This window comes from Papio anubis, chromosome 11 (genome assembly GCF_008728515.1).
Source record: "Papio anubis isolate 15944 chromosome 11, Panubis1.0, whole genome shotgun sequence".
Taxonomy (NCBI): Eukaryota; Metazoa; Chordata; class Mammalia; order Primates; family Cercopithecidae; genus Papio; species Papio anubis.
In genome coordinates this window covers 39,417,184-39,434,129 of record NC_044986.1, presented here as the reverse complement: position 1 = coordinate 39,434,129, position 16,946 = coordinate 39,417,184, and the positions used below count along the sequence as shown (strand labels likewise).

At 39.0% G+C, this 16,946-nt stretch overlaps 1 protein-coding gene across 5 annotated transcripts in view; it reads left to right on the top strand.

Annotated features, from left to right (window-relative positions):
• Positions 1-16,946, top strand: part of TBC1D12 (TBC1 domain family member 12) — a 149,132-nt gene that overhangs the window by 34,173 nt on the left and 98,013 nt on the right. For all 5 annotated transcript variants that reach the window (XM_021943487.2, XM_021943486.2, XM_021943491.2 and 2 more), the window contains exon 2: positions 11,481-11,604. In XM_021943487.2, the coding sequence (XP_021799179.2) occupies positions 11,481-11,604 (124 nt within the window). The remainder of the gene's footprint in view (positions 1-11,480; positions 11,605-16,946) is intronic.

Genomic DNA, 16,946 nt, shown 5'->3' with positions numbered 1-16,946 from the left:
AGACCAAGGCAGGCGGATCACTTGAGGTCAGGAGTTCAAGACCAGCCTGACCAACATGATGAAATCCTGCCTCTACTAAAAATACTAAAAATACAAAAATTAGCCAGACGTGGTGGTGCGTGCCTGTAAGCCCAGTTACTCAGGAGGCTGAGGCAGGAGAATCGCTTGAACCTGGGAGGTGGAGGTTGCAGTGAGCCGAGATTGTGCCACTGCACTCAAGTCTGTAGGACAGAGCGAAACTCCATTAAAAAAAAAAAAAAAAAAAGAAAAGAAAATCTTTTAACCATTTTAGTTAGGGCTCTCCAGTTACTAGGGAGTCGTGATTGGGGCATTAGGATTACATGATGTAATAAAAACTAATATTTTGGGGCTGGATGCAGTGGTTCACACCTGTAATCCCAGCCTTTGGGATGCCGAGGCGGGAAGATTACTTGAACTCAGGAGTTCAGGACCAGACTGGGAAATATAGTGAGACCTCGGCTCTACAAAAGATTTAATAAATTAGCTGGGTGTGGTGGTGTGTGCCTATGGTCCCAGCTACTCAGGAGGCTGAGGCAAGAGGACTGTTTGAGCCTGAGAGGTCGAGTTCTTTTTATTGTGTCATTGAACCATTCTGAGAGTGAAACCTAAACACCTCCCATTAGGCCTGACCTCCAAATACTATTGCATTGGAGATTAAGTTTCCAACAGATGAATTTTGGGAAACACTTTCAGATCATAGGACTCAACATTGTTTTTTCAAGTTTCATTCATGGTGATGGATTAGCTTTGGTTGCTTTTCATGGAGGAATAATATTACTTTTGCAAATATACCACAATTAGAATTTTCTATTCTTCTGTCAGTGGATTTTTGGATTTTGAGTAGGTTTTTGCTCTTTTGTACAATGTTGTCCTGAATGTTGTTATAGATGTATTCCAAGTGTACATGTCCAGGACTTTACTTAGGATATGTGACTAGAAGTCTAATTGTTAGACGGTAGGGTATGCAGCTGTTCAACTTTATGAGCTAGAAACAACTGTATTTTTATCATGTAAATATCAAAACAAATCTGTATCATGTAAATTTCTAACAGTGTTCTTCCCTTTCTAAACTTGGTATTATCAGGTTTCTTAGATTTTGCTTAGATTTTATATACAGTGGTCAGTACATTACAAATGTTACTCTGTTTTTAGTTTGTGAGCTCCCTTATTACTAATGAGGCTAAATATTGTATGATAGATCTCATTTGCCATTTGTTTTCCCTCTTTCTGCAATACCTTTTATCTCTTTTTTATTGGATTATCTTTTATGAAAGTGGTTAATAGAGTTCTTTGTATTTTCTGTGTACTAATTTTTTGTCATTTATGTGTATTGGAACTTATCCTCTAAATTTATGTCTTTTTACTTTGTTTATAGTGCTGTTTGAGCAGAAGTTGTTAATTTTATGCTGGTGATTTTATCAAGTTTTAAAAATTAATGCTTTGGGGCCTGATTTTTAGATTTTTCTCTGTGAGATTAGAAGAAAAATTCTCCTGTGTTTCTTTCTAAAGCTTTCAAAAGTTTGCCTTTCATACATAACTGTTTAATACATTGGGAACTGACTGTGGTATGTGGTAGGAATCCAGTTTTATTTTCTTTCACATTGATAGCCGGAGGTCCCAATACTATTTATTACACAATCTTTCCTCAGGGATCTGCAGTGCCACCTGTGTTTCCATTTATGCTTGGGTATGTTTCTGAGTTGTTTATTCTTTCTCCATTGATTAATTTCTTTATCCCTGGGTCAATATCATATTTTGTTAAAAACTATAATGTTATGGCAAATTTGGATATCTGTTAGGGCAACTCAGCCTTGCCTTTTTTCTTCTTGAAAATGTCTTATTTTGGGTCCTTTATTCTCGCGCTCTCTTTTTTTTTATTTTTTTTTTTGAGACGGAGTCTCACTTTGTTGCTAGCTGGAGTGCAGTGACACGATCTTGGCTCACCACACCTCTGCCTCCCGAGTTCAAGCAATCAAGCGATTCTCCTGCCTTAGCCTCCCAAGTAGCTGTGACTATGGGTGCGCACCACCATGGCCAGCTAATTTTTGTGTTTTTAGTAGGGATAGAGTTTCACCATGTTAACAGGCCATGATGGTCTCCATCTCTTCATGTTGTGATCTACCTACCTCAGCCTCCTAAAGTGCTGGGATTACAGGCGTGAACCACTGTGCCTGCCCAGGTCCTTTATTCTTTAATATAAATTTTTGAGTTCCCTTCAGGTTCCTAAAAAATGTTGTTGTATTTCTGATGGCAATTGGATGAAATTGATAGATAAGTTTGGAGAGAATTGATATTTTTATGGTAGTGTTTTCCTTTTTATAAACGTGAACTATCTTTCTATTTAATTGGATTTTCTTTAATGTAGTTCAATAATATTGTATCATTTCATTCTCTCTATAAATTTTTATAAAACTTTGGCTAGATTTCTTCTCAGATACCTTGTATTTTCTTGCTATTATATCTCTTTAGATTTTAAAAAATTTCCAGCTGTCATTGATGATACAACCTCAAACTTGCTTTTTTTAAAAAAAGAAAAAAATTTTTTTTTTTTTTTTTTGAGGCGAGTCTCGCTCTGTCACCCAGGCTGGAGTGCAGTGGTGTGATCTCGGCTCACTGCAAGCTCCACATCCTGGATTCACGCCATTTTCTGCCTCAGCCTCCCAAGTAGCTGGGACTACAAGGTGCCCACCACCACGCCTGGCTAATTTTTTTTTTGTATTTTTAGTAGAGACGGGGTTTCACCATGTTAGCCAGGGTGGTCTCGATCTCCTGACCTCATGATCCACTTGCCTCGGACTCCCAAAGTGCTGGGATTACAGGCGTGAGCCACCGCACCCGGCCGGAAAAAAATCTTAAAGCCAACCACTTACTAAAAACTATTTCTAATAATTTGATAGTAGATTTTTTACTTAAAAAATGCAGACCTTTTTATGTTATCAGTGAATAATGACTTGCTTCTCCATTTCCAATCCTTCTCCCTTTTCTCTTTCTTGCCTTATTACACTAGGTAATACCTTCAATACAATGCTGAATAGAATAGGGATTGTAGTCTATAGCCATACCATCCTGCATGCGCCTGATCTCACCTGATCTTGGAAGCTAAACAGTGTCAGGCCTGGTTAGTACTTGGAAGGGAGAAATAGAAATAGTAGCATTCTTGTCTTGTTCCTGATTTCAAAAGAATATGTTTCTAGCATTTTATCAAGAATAACTTTTTTTTTTTTTTTTTTTTTTGAGGTAGGGTTTCACTCCTGTTGCCCTGGCTGGAGTGCTTTAACAGTTTTATCATGAATGAAGTATTTAATTTTACCATCCTTTTTTCTGCTTTTATTGAGATGACCATGTAGTTTTTCTTTTATTCCGTTAATGTATTGAATTATTGAATTGCATTTAAGATCTTGTAATGTTTGACTACTTTTGCATTTCTTTTTCTTTTTCTTTTTTTTTCTTTTGAGATGGAGTCTCACTCTGTTGCCCAGGCTGGAGTGCAGTGGTGGCACAATCTTGGCTCACTGCAACCTCCGCCTTCTGGGTTCAAGCGATTCTGTGTCTCAGCCTCCCAAGTAGCTGGAATTACAGGTGCTTGCCACAATGTCCAGCTAATTTTTGTATTTTTAGTAGAGACGGGGGTTTCACCATGTTGGCCAGGCTGGTTTTGAACTCCTGACCTCAAGTGATCTGCCCACCTCAGCCTCCCAAAGTGCTGGGATTACAGGCGTGAGCCACCGCGCCTGGCCTACTTTTGCATTTCTGAGGCAAACTCAACCTAGTTATGATGTCTTTATCTACCTTATACAAGATTATATTTAGTTTGCTAATACTTTGTTTAGGATTTTTGCTTCTACGTTCATGGGTTATATTGTATATTGGTATGTAATTTTACAGTCATAAGCTGTTCTCATCTGGTTTGCTATTGAGTTCATATTGACCTTCCAAATTTGATTAGTTTTTTTGCTCTTTTATTCTTTAAAATGGTTTATATAAAATTGATACACAATATCTTGAAAACTTGTTACAGCTTTCATGTAAAATCTCTATGTCTGATTTTTTATGGGGAAAATTTTAACCATTTTAGTTTTTAATATAGTTTTGGGTCTGTGGGCAAGTTATATTTTTCTATAAATCTGCCTGTTTTGTCAAAGTGTTCTAAATTATTGGCAAAAAATAGTTGTTTCTGGTATTTCTTGTCTTTTAAATTTTTGCTCTTTTGGCATTGTTATCTTGACTGTTGCAGTCTTTTGCACTCTGTCTCTTTGTTGAGATATAATTTACATACCATAAAATTCATTCACTTTAAGTGTATAGTTTAATGATTGTTAGTAAATTCATAGAGTTGTGCAGCCATCATCACAATCTATTTTTAGATCATTTCTGTCACACTAGTGAAATCCTTTGTGCCCATTTGTAGTCAATCTCCATTCCTAAACCAACCCCAGGCAACCACTCTTCTACTTTCTATCTCTATTATAGATTTACCTTTTCTGGACAATTCATATGAATAGAATTATACAAGATGAGGTCTTACATATTGGGCTTATTGCATTTAGTTGTATGTTCATCCAGATGTGTAGCATATATCAGTTCTTTTCATTCCTTTTTATTGCTGAATAGTATTCCATTGCATGGATGTATTACATTTTGTTTATAAATTTAGTAATTGATGGGCATTTGGGGGTGTCTTCACATTTTGGCTATTATGAATAATGCTATGGTTAACATTCTTGTGCAAGTCTTTGTGTGGACCTATGTTTTCATTCCTCTTGGGTGGATAACTATGGATGGAATGCTAGGTTTTTACGTTTAACTTTTTAAAGGCTACCAAATTGTTTTCCAAAATGGCTGCATACTTTGACATTTCCCACTGCCGGGTGAGAGTTCTAACTTCTCCTACACTTTTTGAGACGGGAGTCTCGCTTCTGTCAGCCCAGGCTGGAGTGCAGTGGCCAGATCTCAGCTCACTGCAAGATCCGCCTCCCGGGTTCCCGCCATTCTCCTGCCTCAGCCTCCCAAGTAGCTGGGACCACAGGCGCCGCCACCTCGCCCGGCTAATTTTTTGTGTTTTTAGTAGAGACGGGGTTTCGCCGTGTTAGCCAGGATGGTCTCGATCTCCTGACCTTGTGATCCGCCCGTCTCGGCCTCCCAAAGTGCTGGGATTACAGGCTTGAGCCACCGCGCCCGGCCCACACTTCTTATTGTCTGTGTTTTTTATTATAGCTGGCTTCGAGGGTGTAAAGTGATATCTCATTGTGATTTTGGTTTGTAGTTCCCTGATGACTAATGATACTAAGTATCTTTTTAGGTAGCTTATTAGCTTTTAATATATCATTTTTGATAAAATCTCTGTTTAAAACCTTTATCTTATTTGTTTTTAGCACTTCCTATTATTGATCTGTAAGAGTTCTTTATATTGTTTGGTTAAAAGTATTTCCTCAGGCCCGGTGTGGTGGCTCACATCTGTAATCCCAGCACTTGGGAGGCCAAGTTGGGCGGATCATGAGATCAGGAGATTGAGACCATCCTGGCTAACACGGTGAAACCCTGTCTCTACTAAAGATACAAAAAATTAGCTGGGCGTGGTGGCGGGCGCCTTGTAGTCCCAGCTACTGGGGAAGCTGAGGCAGGAGAATGTCATGAACCTGGGAGGCGGAGCTTGCAGTGAGCTGAGACCGCGCCACTGCGCTCCAGCCTGGGTGACAGAGCGAGACTCTATCTCAAAAAAAGAAAAAGAAGTCTTTACTCAGACATACGTGGTGCAAATATTTTCTCTCAATCTGTAGCTTATCTTTTAATTTTCTTAATAACGTATTTTTAAAAATTGTAACGTTTACATAGTATAAAACTTAACATTTCACCCATTTTTAAGCATACAATTGTGCAATTCAGTAACATTAAGTACATTTACAGTGCTGTACAACCATCACCATTATCTATTTACACAACTTTTCTTTTGTTTTTTTGAGACGGAGTCTCACTCTGTCATCCAGGCTGGAGTGAAGTGACGTGATCTTGGCTCACTGCAACCTCTGCCTCCTCCCGGGTTCAAGCAATTCTCCTGCCTCAGCCTCCCATGTAGCTGGTACTACAGGCACGCACCACCATGCCCGGCTAATTTTTGTATTTTTAGTAGAGACGGGGTTTCACCATGTTGGCCAGGATGGTCTCGATCTCTTGACCTCGTGATCCACCCGCCTCGGCCTCCCAAAGTGCTGGGATTACAGGCTTCAGCCATTGTGCCTGGCCTCTCCTTCACTCTTGAAGGATAGTTTTGTTGGATATGGAATTTTTGGTGGACAATTTTTTTTCCCCTTTCTGACCTTTAAATATGTAATCTTACTTCTGGCCTCCATGGTTTCTGAAGAGAAATAAGCTGTTAGTCTTATTGAGGACCCCTGGTTTTGATGGTACCTCTCACTTTTCAAAATTCTCTTTGTCTTTGAATTTCCGCTGTTTGACTATAATGTATCTCATTGTGAACCTCCTTGAGTTTATTCTGCTTAAATTTTGTTGAGTTTCTTGGATGTGTAGATTATGTTTTTCCTCAGATTTGGGAAGTTTTTGGTTATTTCTTTTTTCTTTTGAGACAGAGTCTCGCTCTGTTGCCCAGGCTGGAGTACAGAGCCTGATCTTGGCTTACTGCAAGCTCCGCCTCCTGGGTTCATGCCATTCTCCTGCCTTAGCCTCTGGAGTAGCTGGGACTGCACGCACCCGCCACCTCGCCTGGCTAATTTTTTGTATTTTTTAGTAGAGACGGGGGTTTCACCATGTTAGCCAGGATGGTCTTGATCTCCTGACCTTGTGATCCACCCTCCTTGGCCTCTCAAAGTGGGTTATTTCTTCAAGTATTTTTTCTGCCTCTTTGTTTTTCCCTTCTTCTAGGTCTTTTATGGTACATAGTTGGTACACTTAGTAATGTCTCACAGGCCCTTCAGGCTCTGTTCCTTTTTCTTAATTCTTTTTTCTTTCTACTACTGAGAGTGGAAAGTTCCAAATTTCTTATCTTCACATTTGCCAGTTCTTTCTTCTGCCTGCTCAAATTTGCTGTTGAATACATCTGGTGAATTTTTAATTTTAGTTGTTTTTCAGCTCCAGAATTTGTTTTGTTGCTTATTATTATTTCTGCCTTTACTGGAATTCTGATTTTGTTCATTTTCCCCCTTTATTCCCTTTATTTCCTTTAGTTCTTTGTCCATGGTTGTTGTTTTTTTTTTTTTTTTTTTCAATCTCCTAGAGTTTGTTTTTTTTTTTTTAAATGAAATTGGTTTAATGTCTTTGGTAATTACTTTGGGCTACCTCAGGGATGATTTTTGTCCAATTCCTATTTCTAGGTTTATGGGCCATACTTTCCTGTTTCTTTGTATGTTTTGTAATTTTTTGTTGTTGACAGCTGGATACTCTGATTATTATAGTATGGTAACTCTATAAATCTGTTTCTCCCACTCCTCAATGATTGCTGTTTTTTGCTTGTCGAGGGCTGAAGCCACCTGTTTGTGACTTTATGAGCTATTTTCGCAAAGTATGTATTCCATATTGTGTATGGTCACCAGTTTTTGTTCTGTTGTCTCTGTGGTTAGCTGGTGACCTGACAAAGATTTTCTTAGATATCTGGCTCCAGAAAAGGAGACAAAAAAGGTTTTACCTTCTTTAGTGTTCTGATAAATACCTACAGTGAAACCCACTGCTGTGGAGAGTATTGAAACTGATGCATGCCTGTATCACTCCCTCAGGGCCAGACCAACCAAAATGTACAACCCTAAATTTTGAAGGACATAATCCCCACTGTCCCTCCTGGCACCAGTTAGCAACTCTGGGAACATGGGCTGCCATCCCCACTGCCACAAGAGGTGGTGGGTATGGTGGTGGTGGTTCTGAGGAATAGGGGAGGGTAATTGGTTTATGTATGCTGCTTATTCATACTTATGAAAGATCAGTAGCCTCTTCCTTCATCAAGCACTCCCCTGGTTGTTAAAAGGGTTTGGTCAGTTCCTAGAATTCTACTAAAGTACTTGATTCCATTTACTCTTAGTCTTTTTTTAAACTCTTAGCTTTTTTGAGACAGAGTCTTGCTCTGTCTCCCAGGCTGGAGTACTGTGGCACCATCTCAGCTCACTGCAACCTCCGCCTCCTGGGTTCAAGCAATTCTCCTGCCTCAGCCTCCTGAGTAGCTGGGATTACAGGTGTGCACCACCATGCCCGGCTAATTTTTTGTATTTTTACTAGAGACAGGGTTTCACCATGTTGCCCAGGCTGGTCTCGAACTCCTGACTTCAGGTGATCCACCCGCCTCGGCCTCCCAAAGTGCTAAGATTATAGATGTGAGCCACCGTGCCCCGCTCCAGTTACTCTTTCTAGCTCAACTTTTACTTTGGTGGGGAGACTGACCCCTAGATCTTCCTATTCTGTCATTTTGCATCCATGATGTCTTTTGAAGTTCAAATGTTTTAAATTTAATGAAGCCCAGTTCATCAACTTTTTATTTTATAGATCATGCTTTTGGTGTCATATCCAAGAATTCTTTTCTTAAACCATAGTGACAAAGATTTTTTCCCATGTTTATTAGTGTGGGTAGATAGGAAACCTTTAGGGTGCAGGCAGGTCACATAGGAATTGTAGAGGGAGTATGACTTGATGAGAACTGTCTGGCCTGTGTGGGGCTTGCAGAGGAAATTAGCACACTGATGCTGGCAAGAAGCCTTTGGTGGAGTCAGTTTTTATGTTGAGCAGGCTGCACGGACGCCATCTCCAGGTTGAGGGTGCAGGTTCAGCAAGGCTGCAAGTTTGCTGAGGGGCTGCAGTCTGGGCATCTAGCTAAGCAGAGTTTTACTGGATGTCCTCACACCTCTACCTCTGATCCACTCTGCAGCAGCTGGAAACCACAGGAGAGCCCCTTTCTCCTTCAGTGTCCCTTTGGTGCCCTCTACCCAGAAAGCTTAACAATTTCATGTTTGTTTTAAAGGAGAAATGATTAAAGGAATTTTTTCTGTTGTCCCAGAGCATAAAGGTGAATTTGGAGTTAAGAGGTATAAGAAAAATCATCAACAGAAATAATAAAAAGATAAACAAATTGGAAGGAAAATGATAGCCATAAATAAGATGTAAACATTTGTTTAAATCAGCTACAAAGTGTTTTCTTGATAAGTGGTACACAATGTATCAAACATTGTTTAAATTAATAGACCATCCTTTGACGCTTGAACTTTTTTTCTTAGAAGTATTCCTAGTCCTCAGCATATTCATTATTGAAAACTTTCAGCTATTTCGTGATCTTATGAAGTAGAGAATTAAGTTACTATACATGGTCTCTGAGGTGAAACCTCCAGAGTATCTTAAAGTAGCAATTATTCTAGTGTCATATGTTTATTTCTGTTATACACCTGAGGAAATAAGAGTGTTTCTTTTCTTTTTATTTCTTTTTTTTTTTTTGGAGGCAGAGTCTTGGTCTGTTGCCCAGGCTGCAGTACAGTGGCAGTATCACAGCTCACTGCATCCTTAACTCCTGGGCCCAAGTGATTGTCCCACCTCAGCCTCCCAAGTAGCAGGGACTACAAGGTGTGCACCACCATCCTGGCTATTTATTTTTATTTTTATTTTTTGTAGAGACAGGGTCTCACTACATTGCCTAGGCTGTTCTCAAACTCCTGGGCTCAAGTGATCCTTTTGCTTTGGCCTGCCAGTGTTGGGATTACAGGCATGAGCCACTATGCCTGGCAATTTCTTTTCTTTATTGATTATCCTGCATTCTTTTGTAGGAGTCCCTTAACATTTTTCGCTAAAAAGTTATTTTCTATTATCACTAATCTGCACTGTTAATATATATTGATACGGCATTTTGAGTATAGATAAATCTAATTATTTGGGACTTCAACCAATTTGGAACTGTTTGTAATTAATTGTTTGTGTGAATTAGAAATTTTCTTACTGTTCATTTATAGCTTATGCAAAGGGTTTATATTGAGTTGAATTCATCAGTACCTTTCTAATTGGTTCGTGGGCCCTGGTCATGTTGTTTTGACGGGTACATATTTTGAGTATCATCCCTGCTTACATAAAAAAATAGGTACTTAATTTGGTTGGTTAGGACATGGATATAATAGGTAAAAATCCTTAATACCTCTGCAGGGTGCTTATTGACGCAGAGTGCAATGAGGTGGTCTCAGCTCACTGCAACCTCCGCCTCCAGGGTTCAAGCGATTCTTCTGCCTCAGCTTCCCGAGTAGCTGGGATTACAGGCACCCACCACCACGCCCGGCTAATTTTTGTATTTTTAGTAGAGACAGGGTTTCACCATGTTGGCCAGGCTAGTCTTCAACTGCTGACCTCATGATCTGCCCGCCTCTGCCTCCCAAAGTGCTGGGATTACAGGTGTAAGCCACTGCACCTGGCCGGGTTTTTTTTTTTTTTTTTTAGATTTTTCAGTGAGAGATACTTTCTTCCTTGGTTATATATTGATTCTTTTGTAATAAGCTTTCTTGTACATAGCTGGCCTAGGAAAAACAGGTTAAATGTATATATTATAGCAATAGGGGATTAGTAGTTATAATTTTATAATAAATAACGAATTATTACTGTAAATAATATTTATCCAAATATTGTATTACTTAATCCTTTAACTGTTATATAGTTTCTTTTAAATGTTTTTGTTTTCAGAATTTTGGCCGTTATTGTTAAGCACATGTACAGTCAATTCTAGTATACTTTGTAGCTGATTTGGACAAATGTTTACGTCTTATTTATGGCTGTCGTTTTCCTTCCAATTTGTTTATCTTTTTATTATTTCTGTTGATGATTCTTCTAATACCTCTATATAAGCCAGATAGCCTTTATTTTATTTTAAGTTCTGGGACACATGTGCAGAATGTGCAGGTTTGTTACATAGGTATACATGTGCCATGGTGGTTTGCTGTACCTGTCAACCTGTCATCTAGGTTTTAAGCCCTGCATTCATTAGGTATTAAGCCACATATTCTTAATTGAGCCTTATTATTCTAAGTAATAGTGGTGTAAGTAGTAGAAATAGTTTTATTTAAAAGTATTTTTGGGCTGGGCGCGGTGGCTCAAGCCTGTAATCCCAGCACTTTGGGAGGCCGAGACGGGCGGATCACGAGGTCAGGAGATCGAGACCATCCTGGCTAACACGGTGAAACCCCGTCTCTACTAAAAAAAATACAAAAAACTAGCCGGGCGAGGTGGCGGGCGCCTGTAGTCCCAGCTACTCGGGAGGCTGAGGCAGGAGAATGGTGTAAACCCAGGAGGCGGAGCTTGCAGTGAGCTGAGATCCGGCCACTACACTCCAGCCTGGGCCACAGAGCGAGACTCCGTCTCAAAAAAAACAACAACAACAAAAAAAAAACAACAAAAAAAGTATTTTTGTTTTTGCCTTGGGAACAAACTTATTATAAAATTACTGTTAAATAGCTCTCTGGTTAAAAAAACACAATTCATGTAACTTTTCTGTGTTTCAGAAACCTTTTTCCAAAAAGGACAAAGGAACTCAAATCAGTTGTCCATAGTGCTCCTGGTTGGAAATTATTTGGTAAAGTCCCTCCTAGAGAGAATCTTCAGAAAACATCCAGAATCATTCAGCAGGTAAGTACAGACACAGCCATGTAGTTTATCCTAGCTTTTTAAGCATTCTTCTTCTTCTTTTTTTTTGATAACTAACCATATTCTATTTTTATTCTTATTTTTCTAGATATGGACTTTTGGGATTATAAGTATTTATAGGGACCTGCTAAATTTTTTAGGAAAACAGATCACATATTTCCTGTTATCTTTTGTAATTGCGAAAATTCTTCAAAGGAATAGAACATTGACTTTTTTTTAAACCAGTTATTCCTTGAATAGATTTTTTAAAAACTTAGCTAATCACTCTCACCACATACTGTTTGACTTCCAGTTGAAGTTGGTAGCATTTGCCAGTGGCACAGTTGTTCTGAATATTGGTTGTTGTGAACTGATGAAATATTAAAAACCAAAAACTGAGTAGATTATGAGGTTGAACTCTTTCCTTTGTCACTTTTCTGGTGTCCTCTCTAAACCAAGGACTTTGTAAATGAGAAAAGTTGGTACACAATCTGTTTCTAGTAATTTGGAAGCTATTTCTTCTGATATCTCTATTAACATCTGTAGTCTTGCGTTCTTAAGACTTTCTGATCTTATTTGACTTCAGAACTTTGGCTCTTCAGTACTAGATTAGTGAGAAAGGAAAGCAGTGAGACTGGATCAAATCTGCAGTGCTTTAAAGTTCAGAGAAGTTATTGCTCAGAAGATGACATATATAATACATTTCCTATTTTTATCCTTCCAAATTGCAGTTTACCAGATTTAACACAGCTAGCATTTATAAAGACAATCACATGAAGGCAATAATCATCATTCAAATTGGAAGAGATACCTTCCTTTAAGGATTTAATAGTGTTCCTTTTATTGCTCAGAAGAAAAACTGGTTTTCCAAGTAATATGAGAAAAAAATTTTAGATCTTTAAAAGCATTATTGTAGTTCTTTTTTCTTCTTTTTGCATTTGAATAAAAGATTTATTTTTTTCCTCAGGAAAAACAGAAAGTTAGGGAAACACTATGTTTTTAGAACCTATATTATTTTGTAGTTGGTCCTAACCCTTCCTGGCACAGCTGTCAAAAGCACTAGCTGTTTAAACAGAACCAAGGTGTTCACCCCCATAGAATGTACATGCACGGCACTAGATGACTGCGTGTTTGTCCCTGAGAGAAGCATAAGACAAACGGAAGTTGCTGAGAGAGCCGTCTTTCTAAGCAGCCCCTCCTTTTCCCTTTTGAAGGATTTGCCTGAACTATGTAGCTAGTCAGCACTTAGACTATGTGCCTCCTCCTCCGCCTGTGAACTAACTTAATTTCTTTTTTCAAGAGACTTGGTATTGCTATGTCGCCCAGGCTGCCCTCAAACTCTTGGGCTTAAATGATGATGCTCCTGCCTCAGCTTCCTGAGAAGCTGGGACTACAGGTATGTGCCACCACACCTGGCTTATAGTTAATTTTCTTCACAAGTGATTAAAATAGTGAATAGTTTATCTATTGGTACTTAAAACTGTGTGCTATGATCCCCAAACCATGTGCTCAGACACTCTGGTGTGCTGCACTTAACACACTGGGGTACTGTGGGATATTTAAATTTTTTCAGGCAAACTCAGTGATATTCCACATCAGTTGGATATGGTGCAGACTGTTAATTTGAAGCAATACACAGTTCCAACATTAAGTGCTACTATATACTTTTCTGTGACATCATATCTTTGTGAATCTGTTTTTTCTGAGATTGCTGTGATAAAAACCAGATACTGTACAAAAGTCAGCGTGGGAGTGGAAATGAGGGTGATGTCTAATCTGCTTTTAAGGTTTGAGAAATTGTATCCAATGCACAAAGCCACACATGCCCAAATTGGTAATTAATTGTGGTTATTTAAGAATGAGGCTGGGTGTAGTGGCTCATGCCTATAATCCCAGAACTTTGGAAGGCAGAAGTGGGCAAATCACTTGAGGTCAGGAGTTCAAGAGCAGCCTGGCCAACATGGTGAAACCCTGTCTCTACCAAAAATACAAAAAATTAACCAGGTATGGTGGTGCATGCTTATAATCCCAGCTCCTCAGGGGGGTGAGACAGGAGACTCGCTTGAACCTGGAAGGTGGAGGTTGCAGTGAGCCAAGATCATGCCACTGCACCAGAGCAAGACTCCATCTCAAAAAAAAAAAAAAAAAAAAAAAGAAAAAGAATGAAAGAAAACATATTTCTTTTTTCAATTTATGTGTATTTTTTTTTTAGCGGTTACTAAATGTTAAGATACACATCCTTATTAAATTGTTTCGACATAGCTACTTATTAAGCAGAATCATTAGGTATTTCTTTTGGCTTAAGAGTTACTGTGAAAAAGATTAGAGACACTAAAGGCATTGACCAAGAAAGGTTGGGAACCTCTGCTATTGTGACATCTTAAATTTTAGCTCCTTTGTTTTTTTTGGTAAAGTCTGAAAGTAACTTCCCTTGTCTAGAAGTTTTCAGAAGACCAGGTTCGCCCTCTAGAGGCAAAACAGTGGCCTTGCTACTGAAGGTTTTTACAGGTATTCTTGATTTTGTATAGTAGTTTAAATATGCATGCACATACATTTTTATATCTTTATATAAACTAACGTTCTATGATATTTTCTTACTATAAGTCTCTGAATAAATTACTGGTTGGATAATTATCTTTATTGGTATGCTGTATACCTTTAATCTGCTATTTTCATTTTGGAAAGCCAAGACCTCACATTCTCTTTTTTATACATATGGTATAAAAACTTGATGAGTGGGCTGGGAGCGGTGGCTCACACCTGTAATCCCAGCACTTTGGGAGGCTGAGGTGGGCGGATCACGAGGTTAGAAGATCGAGACCATCCTGAACAGCATGGTGAAACCCCATCTCTACTAAAAATACAAAAAATTAGCTGGGCGTGGTGACACGTGCCTGTAGTCCCAGCTACTTGGGAGGCTGAGGCAGGAGAATCACTTGAACCTGGGAGGCAGAGGTTGCAGTGAGCCAAGATTGTGCCACTGCACTCCAGCCTGGCAAAAGAGCGAGACTACGTCTCAAAAAACAGCAACAATAACAGTAAAACTTCATGAGTGGTCAGGAAAAGAACAGCTCTTTTTTATTTGAGAAGAAGGAGTAGAGTTGAAATGTAGTTCCTGCCTCTGCGGCCCCTTCTCTGATCCTTTAAACTGATGATTATTTCTCTGCGCCACTTACTTTAGTTTTTGAGCTTTCCAGCTATATCACAGGTGTTAGTATATATTTCAGTGCCCTTTTTGTGGTTATGTTTGTTCTCTGGGAGGCATTATGTATAGTCAAGTCATTTTTCTTCTGACCCTTTTCCACCTTCAAAATATGTATCAGCTGGGTGCGGTGGCTCACCTTTAATCTCAGCACTTTGGGAGGCTGAGGCTGGTGTGTCACCTGAGGTCAGGAGTTCGAGACCAGCCTGGCCAACATGGTAAAACCTGGTCTCTACTAAAAGTTCAAAAATTAGCTAGGTGTGGTAGCAGGTGCCTATAATTCCAGCTGCTCGGAAGGCTGAGGCAAGAAAATCACTTGAACCTGGGAGGCGGAGATTACAGTGAGCCGAGATTGTGCCATTGCACTCCAGCCTGGGTGACAAGAGCAAAACTCTGTCTCAAAAAAAAAAGAAAAAAAAGAAAGAAAAAAATGTATTACTTTTACCATGTGATGGAACATGTTTCTACCTCTTGCTTTCTACTATCTCTACTTCAGTGTGTGTCCTCTACTCCCTATTTGTCTAATTTTGCTGTCCTCTTCCCTGCAATTCTCACTTTACAAAGTGGACATGATTTTCTTTTTATTGTAATGGTAAATTTCGAGTCTTAGGTCTCTGTTCTAAAACATTTTTTCACAGCACTGATTTTTGAATTCTCTAAAAGATTAATATAAAACTGTGTATCTGAGCTCCTTTACCATGTATGCTTTCAGATAGATGTTATTATGTTTGGAATCAGAAACTGAAAGTGAAGACAGTATCAGTAAAGCCATGAGGAATGTTAGGACACTTCTGTTATGGTTTGAGATAGGGTCTTAAGGTGTTACGGCTTTAGGAAATGAAGAGGCAGCTGGCAATTTAGGTGTAAAAAACTGCTTGGAGAAATGATGCCTCACTTGCTTTTTGAATGGTAAAGCAGTAAGCTTTATTAGATTAGAGTAGTAGTATTTCTTTGGCTAATAACTTTTTAAAGCAGGTCTTCAGAAAGAAGTTGTTGATTCTTTTAAAACATTTTTTGAAAAAAAGATTTTTGGGGGAGATGGGGCTCACTATGTTGCCCAGGCTGGCCTTAAACTCCTGGGCTCAAGCAATCCTCCCGTCTTAGCCTCCTGAGTACAGGGCACTAGAGGCGCACACCACCGTGCCCTGCAGAGTTGCCATATTTTTAAATATGTTATTAAACCAAACATTTCTTTAATAGAAAGACTTCTGTAGGGACATGGATGCAGCTGGAAACCATCATTCTCAGCAAACTGTCGCAAGAACAGAAAACCAAACACCGCATGTTCTCACTCATAGGTGGGAATTGAACAATGAAATCACCTGGACACAGGAAGGGGAACATCACACACCAGGTCCTATTGTGGGGAGGGGGTAGTGGGGAGGGATAGCATCAGGAGAGATACCTAATGTAAATGATGAGTTAATGGGTGCAGAACACCAACATGGCACATGTATGTATATGTAACAAACCTGCACGTTGTGCTCATGTACCCTAGAACTTAAAGTATAATAATAATAATAATAATAAAAAGAAAGACATCTGTAAGATTACACCTAAGTAAAGAAAAAAAGATTTAGTTTACAAAGTTTTTGCTGAGTGTGGTGGCTCACGCCTATAATCCCAGCACTTTGGGAGGCTGAGGCGGGTGGATCACTTGAGGTCAGGAGTTCCAGATTAGCCTGGCCAACCCCATTTATAGTAAAAACACAAAAAAATTAATGGCCATAGTGGCGTTTACCTGTAATCTCAGCTACTTGGGAGGCTGAGGCAGGAGAATCGCTTGAACCTGGGAGGTGGAGGTTGCAGTGAGTGGAGGTTGCGCCACTGCACTCTAGCCTGAGCTGTTTTAAAAAAAAACAGAAAACAAAAACAAACAAAAAAACCCCTTTTTTTCTCTATTATTAGTGAAACAACACATGATTATATTCTCTTTATAAAATATAAAACATAGAATGATATATCTCAGTTCATTTTCACATTTTTAGGACTTTTAAAATTTATTTTTTTGTGTGGAAAACACGTAATTATTTTTGCATGTATGTATTTTGCATGTATAGTATTATATATTTTTTTCCATTTCAAGAATGAAATGTCACCATATTTATATAGATGTATATATATACACACACACGTATATGTA